The sequence below is a fragment of the Symphalangus syndactylus genome, chromosome 5 (assembly GCF_028878055.3).
Source record: "Symphalangus syndactylus isolate Jambi chromosome 5, NHGRI_mSymSyn1-v2.1_pri, whole genome shotgun sequence".
Taxonomy (NCBI): Eukaryota; Metazoa; Chordata; class Mammalia; order Primates; family Hylobatidae; genus Symphalangus; species Symphalangus syndactylus.
Window position 1 is genome coordinate 26332243 of NC_072427.2, and position 14942 is coordinate 26347184.

Here is a 14942-nt window from a genome sequence, read left to right on the forward strand (position 1 = left end):
CCAGTACCTTAATGGCTTTATATTTATTAATATTAAATTCTTTAGGCCATGTAGAATTTATTTTGGTAAGAGATGTAAGGCATTAGTCTAGCTTTTCACAAATGGTTAGCCAATTGTGCTAACCCAATTTTCTAAATAATCTATCCCTTCCTTAGAGGTATAAAATGCCTCCTTTATATACTAAATTTACCTGTAATTGCATCTATAGCTTGACTATTTATTTTTTTTTTTTTTGGATAAATTTTCCATTGCTGAAGCAGTATAGGAAAATTACTCTGAGTTCAGAAACACTGACTTACAAACTAATTGTTACAGCACACTGCACAGAAAGAAAACGTGCTGAAATGGAAATAATATGAGATGTGGAGGCAAGGAATATCGACTCGACTCTCTGTTCTACTACATATTCTCTGTGTAACATTGGTCAAGTCACTCAACCCACGCGCATCAGTTTCTTCAGTAGTAAGATGGGAACAATGACATTCCATTATTTCCACTTCACTTTTAAAGCTCTGTATTCCAGCAGGACAGAACTCCGTATTCCTAAGGTACCTTCTTTTTATACATCTCCATGTCCTGGCCCACATTGTTATCTCTATTTGAAATAGCTTTCTTATTTTCTTTTCTTGGTGGTGAACTCTTATTCACTTTGCAATAAATAGATATGCCATCTCTTCTCTGGTGCTAGATCCTCCAGCTACTTAACCCTCTTACTCCCAACAGCCTGCACCCACATCTCATCGTGCTATAATTATTTATTTACACATCTGTCTCTTGTGGCTGACTTCAAACTCCCTGGCAATAGAAGCTGTATTTTTCTTAACATTCTCTGATCATCCGAATGAACAAGAGGTGCTCAGTGGGCAATGGTTGAATGAACTGGTGAATGAATGGATACACAGCTGCAGGGCCAAGTGAGTGGCTCAGCAGATTGGCTGTTCCATTCCGCCCTTGGTAAGCACACTCCGGACAAGGTGTTTGCCTTTGTGGCTCAGTTCTCTACAGTCTTTCCTGCTTCCAGATGAGAGAACCTGCTGTCAGAGCTCTTCTCCCTCTTGTGGGACTCCTGAACCCTTGTGCCAAATCCCTGGAAGCCTATTTAGAGTTCCTCCAGCCAATGTTCACCTCTTTCCCAGCGGTCCCTTTGCTCCCTGCTTTCTCTGTGGGCTCTGGGCTCCTAATTCAGGGTTTTTGTAACCTCAGGACATTCACATTAAACCCTCAGGTGAGCCACTGAGCAGTCCCAACTGCCCTGCCAGCCTTTGGAACTGTGGCTACCTGGTGGTTCTGACCACTGGCTTCCAACCTGGCCCTTACTTCCCACCTCTCTGTCCTCCCGGGCTGACCAACTGCCTGTCACAGCCCCTTGAATTAGAGGAAGGCAACTAATATTTGCTGAGTGATTATTATGAGCTGGGTGCTTTGTATATGGATTTACATTTAATCCTCTCAAAAACTTGTGAGCTTAAGGTTATTGTTTCCATTTACAGAAACCCAGAGAGGCTGAAGCTTGCTCAAGCTTAGAAAGTGGCTGATTCAGTAATCAAGCCCATGTCTGTCTGATTCTAAAGACCGTGTCCCTTCCACATCTTCCTGTGAACTGTCTGATTTCAGTTTCCTGGGTATTTGTTGTCACATGGTCATCTCTGAGCTGGGATGTGCTGGATTGGGCCAATTTATTTAGACTTCTGGTGTAAACCCATGGGAGTGGTTCTGTCTAGGTTCACGGAGCAGTAGGTCCTCCTCCAGTGCAAACTCCAAGCCAAACACCACTTGGGATTTTGAGGTACAGCACCTGGGCTCACTCAAATCTGAGTCCAAGTCCCAGCTGTGTTGCTCACAGGTTAGAAGATCTGGTGCAAAACACATGTCTTTGGTTTCTTTGGCCTGAAATAATAATCCCCGCTTACCAGGCTAGAGTGGGGAGCTAATGAATAACCCACAGAGAAATGTCTAACAGAAACAAGCACAGATGAAATGTGGTCCACGCATCGCATTCCCTCCCAGACACCTGCATACCCACCCCCAGGGCAAAAATGGTTGCAAAGGGCAGATCAGCTCTGGAATCGATTGCCTAGCTTCGTATTAACCATGTCTTTTATTTTGTGTATTCTGATGCTTTGATATCTGGGGCCTTCTGACGCTGGATGGACTGCCTTTTCCAGAGTTAGCTAGTTCCTGGTGATAGTGAACAACTCACCTGTGAGTGCGCTTTTTAAATGCAAACCAGCCAATCCAGAGGCCACACTCCAATCACCCTTTGTATCAGGCTCTTACACTCTGGGCCACTGTTGGCTTGGCCACAACTAGTGACAGCCCATATGAAATCGTTTGAACTGGTCAGTCTTAACTCTGCCAACCTTGCCCCTTCCACCCTCAAAAACCACAACAAAGGCTCCTGCCCACAACTCCCTTTCTCTCTCTCTGCCTCCTGACCCACTCCAGTACTTCCTATGTGGCCCCTGTGGCATGGTCTGCCCCCTTCTCTTGGAAACTGTATTTTTAATGGCAATCACCTTCCTAGCTATTGGCCTTATATCTTACATTTTCTCTTAATGTACTATACTTTAAAACAGGCTTTGAATCCAAGATTCAAGACACCAGCTCTGTAATCTCAGGCATACCTCTCTGAGCCTCCATTTTCTCAACTATAAAATAGGGTCAGTCACCGTTTCTCCTCCTCCTCCCCCTTTTTTTTCCTTTTTCTTTTCTTTTTTTTTTTTTTTTTTTTTTTTGAGACAGAGTCTCGCGCTGTCACCCATGCTGGAGTGCAGTTGTGCGATCTCAGCTCACTGCAACCTCTGCCTCCCAGGTTCAAGTGATTCTCCTGCCTCAGCCTCCCAAGTAGCTGGGATACAGGCATGCACCACCAGGCCCAGCCAATTTTGGTAATTTTTTTTTTCAGTAGAGATAGGGTTTCACCATGTTGGCCAGGCTGGTCTCAAACTCCTGACCTCAGGTGACCTGCCCACCTTGGCCTTCCAAAGTGCTGGGACTATAGGCGTGAGCCACCGCGCCTGGCCCACCATTTCTATTTCTTAAGATGGTTGTGAGGATTAACTAATGGATCACCTGACACATGCTAAGTGCTCAACCAGGGTTAATGCCATTAGTGTGATGATCACTGCTGTGCATTCTGTACTCACCAGGCACCCACCATGGTACAATGCACAGTCTGGGGTGGACACAGTGCAGCCCTGATTTGGACGAGGACAAGTAGTTAAGACCCCTTCTCCGTGTATTTCCTGACCATCCAAATACAAATTGGGACCCCTAGCATTCTGAAGAATTATACATCTGTTCAGGAGAGGCTGGGAGTGGAACCTGGCCAGCCTTAGGACCTGAAGGAACAGTTACTCTGACTGGTGAACAGCAGACCTGCATTGGCCACAGAGTGTTGATTGCCACATGGATGGCAGGAGGCTGGCTGGACAAGCAGATGGCACTGCTAACTTGGTGTCAGAGTAGAGGTCAAGTGAGAACATGGTGAGCCAGGTTGATGGCTAGGAGTCAGGAGAAGGTGATTGGTCAAAGCTAAATTATAGGAGCATCAACCTATATACAGAGACCATGTTACCAAGACCATTCTTTTGTTTTTTGTTTTGTTGTTTTTTTTTTTTTTTTTTTGAGACGGGAGTCTCGCTCTGTTGCCCAGGCTGGAGTGCAGTGGCATGATCTCAGCTCACTGCAAGCTCTGCCTCCCATTCTCCCGCCTCAGCCTCCCGAGTAGCTGGGACTACAGGCGTCTGCCACCAAGCCTCACTAATTTTTTTTGTTTTTGTATTTTTAGTAGAGATGGGGTTTCACAAGACCATTCTCTACCTGAGTGTGCTGCAGGAACTGGACCAGTCTAGCAGGTGGAGGAATGGCTGGGGTGAGGATATATAGACAGAGGATAGTGACTTCTAGGAACCCAGATACCACTTGATCCTCCCCAAAAGAGAGGTCCCAAGTGCCTATGGACTGCACCCCTAGAGCTGAGCTAGGTTGGCAAATGTAACCTGCAAGGCTCTACATAATTGTTCCTGTGCATCAAACTATAGCATAATGTGGTAACAACAGTGATAGGATGTGAATGTGTTAGGGAAATGCTGTTGACCTAGTTGGTGGAGGAAGAGGGTCACAGCAGGTATGTGAGATCAGTGATTCTCAAATTTGAGCATGCCTTAGAATCACCTACAGGTCTGTATAAATCACAAATTACTGGGCCTCCAGCCCCAATCTCCTGCAAGTTTCTGATTCAGGTCTAGGGTGGAGCCTGAGAATTTGCATACCTAACATGCTCCTACACTAGCCAGCACTATGCTAGTTAATATTTTTCAAAAATAATTGCTTCCCTTCCATACCAGGCACCACGTTCCTTTAGGACCTTCCTTGAGCAAGGAGTCTGTTTTCGTACCCGAAGACATCAGGCTTGGTTTTATGACATGGCTTGGCAATGAAATGTGAATGTAGGGATTGTGTGCCAAGAACTATTGTGGACTTCTGCCGTGTCTCTTTTCATCTCTGTCAGGAGACCTGCATGTCTCAGATGTAGGGCTGCTCATTCAGCCTGGGTCTTGTAATGAAGAAGACATGAAATCCAGCTGCACCTGACCCATGATGAACATGTGACATGGGAAATAAGCAAACCGTTGTCATAAGTATCTGAGATTTGGGGAACTGCTTGTTAGAGAAGCATACCATGGCTTAAAGTGACTGATGTAGAAGACTTCCTAGAGAAAATGATGCGAACAGCGTCTTAAAGGTGAATTATCTAGACAGAGAAGAGGCAAGGCTATGTCAAACTTCATCCTGTAGGGACATGATAAAAGAAACCTCAAATGTGACATGTCTAAAACAAAGCCTTAGATGCCATTTCCCATCCCCAAATTGTTCCTTCCAAAGTCTTCTCCAAGACATTAAATAGCACCATCACCTACCCTGTTTCTAAAGGCAAAAAATCAGGAAGCCCTCCTTAATCAACTTGTCTAATTCCCCCACTGCCCTCATCTGCAAGTCCAGCTGGCTGCACCTACAAATACAAGGTCAACTCTAGGGTCTCATCCTAGTTTAAGCCGCCACCATCTCTCCCCTGTGTTATTTGCAACTACCCGCTTACTGGTCTCCCTGTTTCAACCCTTGCTTCTTTACTCCATTCTCCACACTGCAGCCAGAGCAAATATGATAAAAATATAAATCAGATTATGGATTAAGTCATCTCACTGCTTGCAATCTCCAAAGGCTTCCAATTATATTTAAAATAAAACCTCACCTCCTTATTGTGGCCTGCAAAGCCGTACATAATTTAGCCCCTGTCTACTTCACTAATCTCTCCTCACACCATGTTCTCTCGTCCAGTTCAGTAAGTTCAAGACACATTGGGCTTCTTCCTAATCTTCATTCCCACCTCAGGACCTTTGCACTGCAAGTTGCCTCTTCCTCAGTTGCTCACATGCCACCTCCCCCTGAAAGCCTGCCTTGGCTACCCTAACTCAAGAAGTTCCTCCGTTGCTCTCCAAGTTGATCTCTCCCAATGTTTCCTTTCCTTTTCTTCATTGCCCTCGTTGCTGATTACAGTTATTTATTTGCCTATTTAATTGTTATCTGCACACTCATTAGAATGGAAGTTCCAAGATAGAAGATCAAAGATTTTCATTCATTCATGCATTCACTCCTTCATTCAACAAATATTTATTAAGCATCTAGTATGTACAAGACATTGTCAGTTCTAGGGACATAGCAGGCAATACTATTTCAGCAATAAACCACTGCCTTACACATTACAGTTGCTCAATAAATATTAGTTGACTAAATAAATAGAGTAAACCAAAAGGTAGGAAAAAGGTTGAATCAGAAAGGATATTGATCACATATACATTGCTAATAGTAAAACTAAACTTTAATAACAAAGCACAAAATTGCTAAATTAGACTTGCTGGGACATCCAGATCAAACAACATTGGTCCAGAGAAAATTAGCTAGGAAAGGCTGCCTCATTGGGATTTCTGAAATTATGCAAGAATCATTAAAATGTAGAACATGACTGTGAGTAACCAGCATGAAAATACCAAGTGCATTTCTTCTATTCACAGAATGACTACCCAGTAACTTATCAGGTGTAATTTATTGAGGGCTTTCCTTGACGAACGAAAGGAAATCGTATTTGCAAAGGAAACTGCAAATACTGTTTCCTTTCATTTGCAAACTTATACTGCTGATTTCTATCAATAATTTTGTGTCCAGGATTTAATGAATCTTTCAGGAATTTTTATAAACTGCTACAAGTGAAAGTCAAGAGACAGTGTTTGCAAGAAGCAGTGTTTCAAAGGTTTAAATGCTATATCTGGTTCTGGTCAGAAACTGAAGTTCTCTTCTTGTTTTCAGATATTGGAATATTCTTCATGTAATGCAGTATCACTTCTGTGTGAAGCCACGTGTAACTTGTCCCCCTCCTTTCCATCAAGACAACTACTGAAGATATAAACCAAATCCAGGTACAGAAAAATCTCAATAATTCAGGCTTTGGAGAAAGCCAGTGGGAGCCATTGCGAAGCCTGAATTCTAGAGCACTAGGGTATGGTGTATGTGTTTTTTTAAAAAGTACATTCAATAATATAAAGTAAGTCAACCAAGTATTGACTTTTGCTAGTAGTTGGTGGGGAGGAAGCTAAATTAATGATATATTAAAATGCCTTACAATCGCATATTGCATATTGATTTGTCCTCATAGGGAAGATAAAGAATTTTTTCTATAAGATTACTTATACATTATTTTCTTAATTCACTTTTTCAGAGCACTTTCAATTGAATTTCAGGCAAAATGCAATCTAGGCCTAGTCCAGCTAAATGCAAACTTTGGATTTGTGGGTCTAAATTTTTTTTTTTTGAGACAGAGTCTTGCTCTTTCGCCCAGGCTGGAGTGCAGTGGCGCAATCTCGGCTCACTGCAAGCTCCGCGTCCCGGGTTCACGCCATTCTCCTGCCTCAGCCTCTCCGAGTAGCTGGGACTACAGGCGCCCGCCACCACGCCCGGCTAATTTTTTGTATTTTTTTAGTAGAGACGGGGTTTCACCGTGGTCTCGATCTCCTGACCTTGTGATCCGCCCGCCTCGGCCTCCCAAAGTGCTGGGATTACAAGCGTGAGCCACCGCGCCCGGCCTAAATTTTTTATTGTAAAATTTAAAAGCATTCTTATATCCACCACTGTAGAGTTACTCTAACATTCTTCAAAATTGTATCAGAGACTTCTTGCTGTTTTTAGGTGTCAAGATATTAATTGCTTTTTACAATGTGCTGTGACTCATGCTTAATCACTTTTCTTTAATGACTCAAGCAGGGAAACCAGTGACATTTGTGAATAGTAGATGGGATAAAAGGAGCTGGACACACTCTTCAACATCTGCCATGATATGATTTCACAAGCAAGAAATGTGCCAAGGCTTCTGCCCAAGTAAGCTATTATTCATTTATTTCATTGTTGAGGAATGCCTTAATATGACTAGGATAGAAAAATTATGTTGATGTGCTTATACAAGAAAAAAAATGAACAGACCAAAGGAGAAGAATAAAAAGCCCAGGAAACCACAAAGACTTTCAGCAGCTTTATGCCAAAGGGGAAAAAATGATCTTTGTAATGAATGGTGCTGATCAGTGGATATCCAAACAGGAAAATAAACATACCTACCTTCACCCCATACTTCACACAAGCTACAACTATCAATTCTAGAAGTACAGGTTTAACTATGAAAAATAATAAAGCTCCTAGAAGAAACGTAGAGCATCTTCATGACCTTGTAGTACATAAAGATTTCTTAAATAGATCCCAAATTCCCAATCATATTGGGAAAAATAATAAATTTCTGTATTAAGAACTTCCATTCATTAGCCAGATGCAGTGGCTCACAGTAGCCTCCCAACGTGCTGTAATCCCAGCACGTTGAGAAGCCAAGGTGGGTGGATCCCTTGAGCTCAGGAATTCAAGACCAGCCTGGGCAACATAGTAAGACCTTGTCTCTACAAAAAATACAAAACAAACAAACAAAAAATTAGCTGCACATGGTAGCACACACCTGTAGTTCCAGCTACTTAGGAGGCTGAGGTGGGAGTATGGCTTGAGCCTGGAAGGCAGAAGTTGCAGTGGGCCAAGATCACACCACTGCACTCAAGCCTGAGTGACCAAGTGAGACCCTGTCTCAAAAAACTAACTAAACTAACTAATTTTCATTCATCAAAAAGACACCAACATCAAGAAAGCAAAAACTACAGTTCACAGAATGGAAAGTAATATTTCCAAAGTTTATCTAACAGAGAACACATTTCCATAATAAATAATGTCCACAAATCAGCAAGAAAAAGACACAAATCCAATAGGAAACTGGGCAAAAACATAAACAAGCACTTCACAAAATAGAATAAACATACTGAAAGATAGCAAATCTCATTAGTCATTGGGGAAATACAAATCAAAACACAATGAGATAATACCATACACACAGTGAGTGGAATGGCTAAAACGAAAGACAGATGATGCCAATTGTTGAGTAGGATGTAAAGAAGCTGGAACCCCCATAAATGCTTCTGTTGAGCATGTATATTGGTAGCACCATATTTAAAATGTTGCTGGCAGTATCTACTAAAGCAGTGTGTAGGCATATCTCATGACCCAGCAGTTTTACTCCTAGGGATATGCATTACAGAATGCATGCATATGTTCACTAAAAGATACATACAAGAGGCTGGGCGTGGTGGCTCATGCCTGTAATCCCAGCACTTTGGGAGGCCGAGGCAGGCGGATCACGAGGTCAAGAGATCGAGACCACCTTGGCCAACATGATGAAACCCTGTCTCTACTAAAAATACAAAAATTAGCTGCGCGTGGTGGCATGCACCTGTAGTCCCAGCTGCTCGGGAGGCTGAGGTAGGAGAATCACTTGAACCTGGGAGGTTGAGGTTGCAGTGAGCCAAGACCACGCCACTGCACTCCAGCCTGGTGACAGAGCAAGACTCTGTCTCAAAGAAAAAAAAAGATGATATATATAAGAATATTCATAGCCCAAAGTGGAAGCTACCTGAATGTCCATTCAATGGTAGAATGGCAAAATAAACTGTGGTACATTCACAATGAGTTAGTGAAATAAGAATGAGAAAACTGCAACCACACATAAAAACATGAACATCTCTCACAAACATCCTGCTGAAAGAGTGCAGACAGGCACAAAAGAGTAGATACTGCACAATTACTTTTACATAAAGCTCAAAAACAGGCACAACTAATCTGGGGCCTCAGAAGTCAGGATGGTGGTTTGTCTTTTCAGGGTTTTAACTGGAAGGGGCATGAGGGAGGCTTCTGGGATGTTTAAATGTTCTGAGACATTTTTGCTCTAAGTGCTGATTACATGTTCAATTTGTGAAATTGTTCAATTTGTGAGAAGTCATCAAGCTGGACACATCCTTGCATAAAACTGAACACTTATAATTTATGCATAAAATCAAATCTCACTGCAAGACATTTTATATTTTTTTCGGTTTATTTTTGATTATATTTGGAGAGGCCAATTTTACATGATAGCTTCAAACCAACCATTGTACATTAACCAAATTTTACACAAGCCATTTGAAAAAAGATCTAAAAATGTGCTTAGTTATTGGTATTATATAACATTTATCAAGCACCAAGAGTGTGCCGAGAGCTGTACAGAACAAACATAGAAAAGACACAGTCCCTGCCTTCAAGAATACCCATTCCTTCAGGATCTTGCACATAAAATTTCACCTTACATTCCACACTCTTTTATTCATAAGGCATAAATAAGGAAGTTTGTTGCATTTCTCAGTGTTACTTAATAAATACTGAATACCCTTTTCCCCAATCATACCAACAATTACTTGTATCTTTGCCTTTAAATACAAATTTTCATAGTACAATATACAGTGTATACTGATTTGGTATTCACACAATTGAGCACAATATCCTTGCAGGTTGGTTATAATATGAAGCATGTTGAATTTCAACATTCACAAATTTTTATACCACTTAACAAAATCTTTTATTTACTGTTGGCAGAGCTTCTTCTGTTTTGTTTTTTCTATTTCAAAAAAAAAAAAACAACAAATGTGATGCCACTGCTCTTATCTTGATAACTTGTAAACAAAAACAGCACTGCCTTGATTCCAGTAAGGGTATCAGAACTATGGCACAGATATTCAGAACAGTGATATTTAGCACGTCTATTAAACTAGCCTTGCAGATATCACATAGTTGCATGCCTTAAAATACTAACAAACAATTTATGATCAGCTAGTAATGGATGATGTAAGTATGACTTACTTTACTGTATTTGCAGTTTAATGAAGGGGATACTGGTATAAAATGTCTGAAAAATAGGAGCAGGGAAATATTTTTTGCTTTTCTGCAAGGCTGTGTTCAAAACAAATTCAGATTAGATGAAATGATTATGAATTTAATCATTGGCTAAAGATATTTAATTTCAAAATAATCTCTTAAATAATAACATTTTATTACTTTTAAAATGCAGGAAAAACGAAGTGAATTTTGATAATGTTGTAATTTTAGACTCAGGCACAAGAAATTATCCTTTATATAAAAATGCCAGAGTATGGTGGGAGATGGCATCCAGTACAGTAGAGAGGCCAGTCCATATGTCACCTGAGGGAACTCATTGCAACAGGAGGTGATGGGCAAAGATTAGAGAGATGGATAGATGTTTCCCTCCTGGCCAGACTCTGTCTTGCTCATTCTGCAAACTGAGGGAATAGAGGAGATGATAGGGTGAGTCTCAGGGTCAGGGAAGGAAGGCTGGGGTGAGCTTGGGGTCAATGGCAAGAAAAGCTCCAACTGTGAACTTCACCTTCTATCTATCCCAAGACCCCAAGCGTCCAATAGCTCCAAGCCATGGAAATGATTCATAACCTCAACATCAGACTTGGTATTATCAGGCTGAGGATGACCCCTTTCCAGAGAAACCCACCTTACTTTTGGCCTCCATTTTGCAATTTCCTGGATTATTACCAGGTCTAGATGTTTCCGTTACGTGACAACAATGTTGAGTTGAATTTTAAAGCTACTTAAAGCTACTCTGGACTCAGAGCAAGACTGAATTTCTCTGACTACCTCTCCAGCTACGGAAAGTATAGAAGAATATTCTATAGAATCCTTTCATTTCCAAGCCTGAGGTGTGACTTATAGTCATGCCCTCCCAAGGTAGCTAGGCACATGCCCAAATGGGGTCCACTAGGAATAGATTCACCCAAGGGCAGTGGAAAAAGTGGTTTGGTCCAGCCTCGATGGTCCTACCTGTTAAATGGTGGATTTGACTAGATTTTTCTTATCCTGGGTAAGTACATCTCCAACTCTTCTGCAAATCCAGAGCAAGAGGTTGGGGGCTACCTATCTCTGATGCTGTGGCACTTCATCTGTGATAAAGAGGAGAATAGTGGGGCTAGAATGTGGTGTAGAGTCTTACTGGTTGAGGGGTTAGGTGGAAAGGCAATGCCCAGAGTGATAACCTTGTAGTCTCTTTCGGTGAAAGAAACAACCTTATGTAATATGCCCCATTGAAAACAGAGCACCAAAGACTATAATTCTGATGACAGATAGTAACATATATATTTTTTTCATTTTCAATTATAAATCCTCAGTTTTTCACACTAAGGCTTAAGTTTTTGGTTACTGAAATTGAAAATCCATACATAAACATGATAGTACAAATAGATAACATGAAGACTTCTAAAAGTAAAGGTTCACCACAGATGAAAACATTCATCCTTCACTTGTTAACATAATAAAATTAACTGTCTACCCCTTAATGGTGAACAACAGAATTAGACACAGCAAGCTAAGCATTATTTGGGATTTTTCAGAATGGATGCTAGACTCCTATTGCTTTAAAAATTGAGATGCTCTCAAATCTCTCTTTTAGAAATTTATTATATCAGAGTGATTATACTTGCTACCAAAATCTATTTATATCCCACCTTATTATCAAAAAATATATATAAGGTAGCTAGTTTCTGTCAATCCTTTTTTCTTTAACCTGTAACAAGACATTGGAATCAGATGCTGATAAGGATTCTTTCTGTTCCATTATGGTCAGAGCACCATTCAGCAGGTGGAAACAGATCAAATTTGGATGAAACTACAACAGCTTCTTTTACACTAAAGAAACCTTGCTCTCAAGTTATTTAACAGAGAAGACGGCAAATGAAAATCAAGTACTTACTTAGATAGACATATAGATAAGTGGTTAAATAGATAATATTTTTTGCACTGCTGACAAGTATTCAAAACTCTGGAGTAGGTGTTGGGGTAACTGAGAAGACCTCAGTGCCTTTATTATTATTATATTACTGAACAAGCTTTCAAAATCTTTTTAAAGCCATTGAAAATGGCAGATATTAGTGGTACATGAAAACCATGGTTTACAGATAGAATGTCAACGTTTAGCCGTTGTCTCTACTCTTCAAGGCACAAGGACAAGTTCCAAACTCTTCAACTCATATATGAGAGGCAGAGCATCTGGTACCACCCATATATGAGAGGCAGAGCATCTGGTACCACCAGGAGATCGAAAATCAAGGAATAGAGAGAGCCACACACCAAAGCAAGAACAGGAGATCCTTTGGAGTGGCCATGATTTTCAAATACTGACCTTACATCGTGAGCAAGCAGTTCCCCTACACTTTGGATTGAGGACGGGAAGGTCTCCTGGCCTGAATACCTTGGCCCATCATGCAGTCTGAGCATACTTCATTCCATGCCTGACTTGGTAGTCCAGCTCCTTCTCACTCCAACTGCAAGGAAGAAGGTCCAGAATGTTTCCATGAAGATCTGCAGTGATGTAGACACTCTGTCGTGTTGATGACAAAAGGGCAAGAATGAAACGTCAATAGCCCTTGATAAAAGTCGACAGAGAAGTAATACCCTTTAGGGACACACACCCTGTTACTTCACCAGCAATGGTCTAAGAACTTTATGGAAAAGAGAACCCACCTCTTTTCTTCTTATGTTGCTATTTCCCTTAGTTTCTTCTAAAGAGGCATGTATTACATATCTTCTGTATAACTTATTCCCCACCATGAAACATCATCAAAATGGAAAGAACCCAATTAATCTTCCTTTTTTTTTTTGCTTGGAATATTCAGTTTGTATTTATTGATAGTCCATGACGTTCTTTCGGTAGGAAAAGATATTGCACTTCTAAAAATGCATCAGACTGTAATTGAGTCAAAGCTAATAGGTAAGTAGATTTCTCACTAGAATGTATACTTTCTGAAAACCACCTTCATTCAACATTTGTAGAAATGCCTCCATGATTTCATCTCTATTTCAACAAATTGTTGCCTCACTGCTGCAAGGTTCTAAAATACAGACGATGACATCGGTAGTCATAAGCTGTACGTAAGGCTGCATTCTTAGCTCATGATTTCATTGTGCAGATGGGCACGACAATAACAAGGATGACGGTGCATGCCGCAGCAGCGATCAGAGCAGCTATCTTGCAGACCTTGGCTCGTCTGAATTCGGCTTCTTTACGTTTTAGTAATGAATCGTATCCTGGAGTATAAATGTCTTCCATCCAGTACTCTAAATTGTTTGGGTTTAAAGATTCTTGCGTCTAAAAGTGAAGAGATGTTAGAAATACAGTGAATACTTGAAATCAGGTCAAAGACGTCCTGACAGTCATCACTCCTGAAGCACTTAAGTTGTCTGCAGCTGGGAGTTAGAGACTGTGTTGTATAACAGTGCCCCACCAGCCCCATGCCTGAGGCAGGCTACTACAGGCTCATCCTACGTATCACAGATTGCATGGGCCCCTCCCTCACTAAAAATATCGTGTTGGTTTTGTCACAGAGAAACCCAAGGGTCTTTTATCTGTAAGCAAGCAAAATGGGGCTGAGACGAGCAAGACTCTAAACTTCAAGGGCATGCAACCAAGGAGAGGCTGGCCCCACTGCAAGGGAAACAAGGAAAGTCACTGAAAAATGCTTTCTTCCAACAGGCTCTAAGAACAGATCTGCTTGAAACAAGGCCATCATAGCACTCTGAGTCAGTTCTTCTTTCTCAGAAAAGCTTCTACTGAAAAATCAAAGGAACCTCCAAGATGAGCAGTTTAAACAAAACATAGACTATTTCAACTTCAACCATTTATCCAAGCAGGTCATGCCACTGCTCAAAGTCAAGGTCTACCAACCCCATGGCAGACTGTTCCCACCCTAGACCTGCCTTGGCAATGGTTCCAGACTTGGTGCAGCTTCCCCAAAGAGAGAGCCCCCACTGACATTTGTCTGCTGATCTCCCTGAGATTAATCAACTGTCATCAGGAGAAATACCATATTTAACCTGCATTTTCCATGAATCCTATTCCACATTGACAGTTATAATCTATTTCCATGAAGAAAGGCAGTGTTCTCATTTTATGGCAAGCATTTAATAATATGGGTGTCACATAAAAGCAACAACACATTGCGATTCCAAGTGAGGTCATTTAAGTCTTTGAAATGCAAACAAAATTTCCATTTTTAACATTTTCTTAGATTGTTTAATGCTTATAAACATGGGCACATTAAAAATTATTCATACACATATACAAACACAGGCTCAAAAAACCTTTCAAAGTTTTAAAAAACTCAGTTGTACCATTTATTGATGGAACAGTGATGATTCTAATGCATGCTAGTAATTCTCTGCCTGACCTTCTAGATTCATTGTTTTTTTTTTTTTTTTTTTCATCTTGTTCTGTGTCCCTAGGAATACAACCTACATGGACACGTCATGGAGACTCCCCTGCCCTCAAGCTCCCATGCGGGTTCAGCCAATGAAGATAAGAGGAAAGCGAGATTGAGGTATTTAGTCCCCCAGCTCCCTCCCAGCTGGGCTGCAGTTTGGCAGTGGCCCAGCTCCTATTGGACACCTGCTCTCAGAGCTGTGGGTCTCAGTGGGTT

At 41.1% G+C, this 14942-nt stretch overlaps 1 protein-coding gene across 2 annotated transcripts in view; it reads right to left on the reverse strand.

The window, feature by feature from the left end:
• Nucleotides 1-9505: 9505 nt before the first annotated feature.
• Nucleotides 9506-14942, reverse strand: part of MINAR1 (membrane integral NOTCH2 associated receptor 1) — a 60086-nt gene continuing 54649 nt past the window's right edge. For both annotated transcript variants that reach the window (XM_055277516.2, XM_055277517.2), the window contains exon 4: nt 9506-13615. In XM_055277516.2, coding sequence (XP_055133491.1) covers nt 13418-13615 — 198 coding nt within the window. In that variant the 3' untranslated portion in view covers nt 9506-13417. The remainder of the gene's footprint in view (nt 13616-14942) is intronic.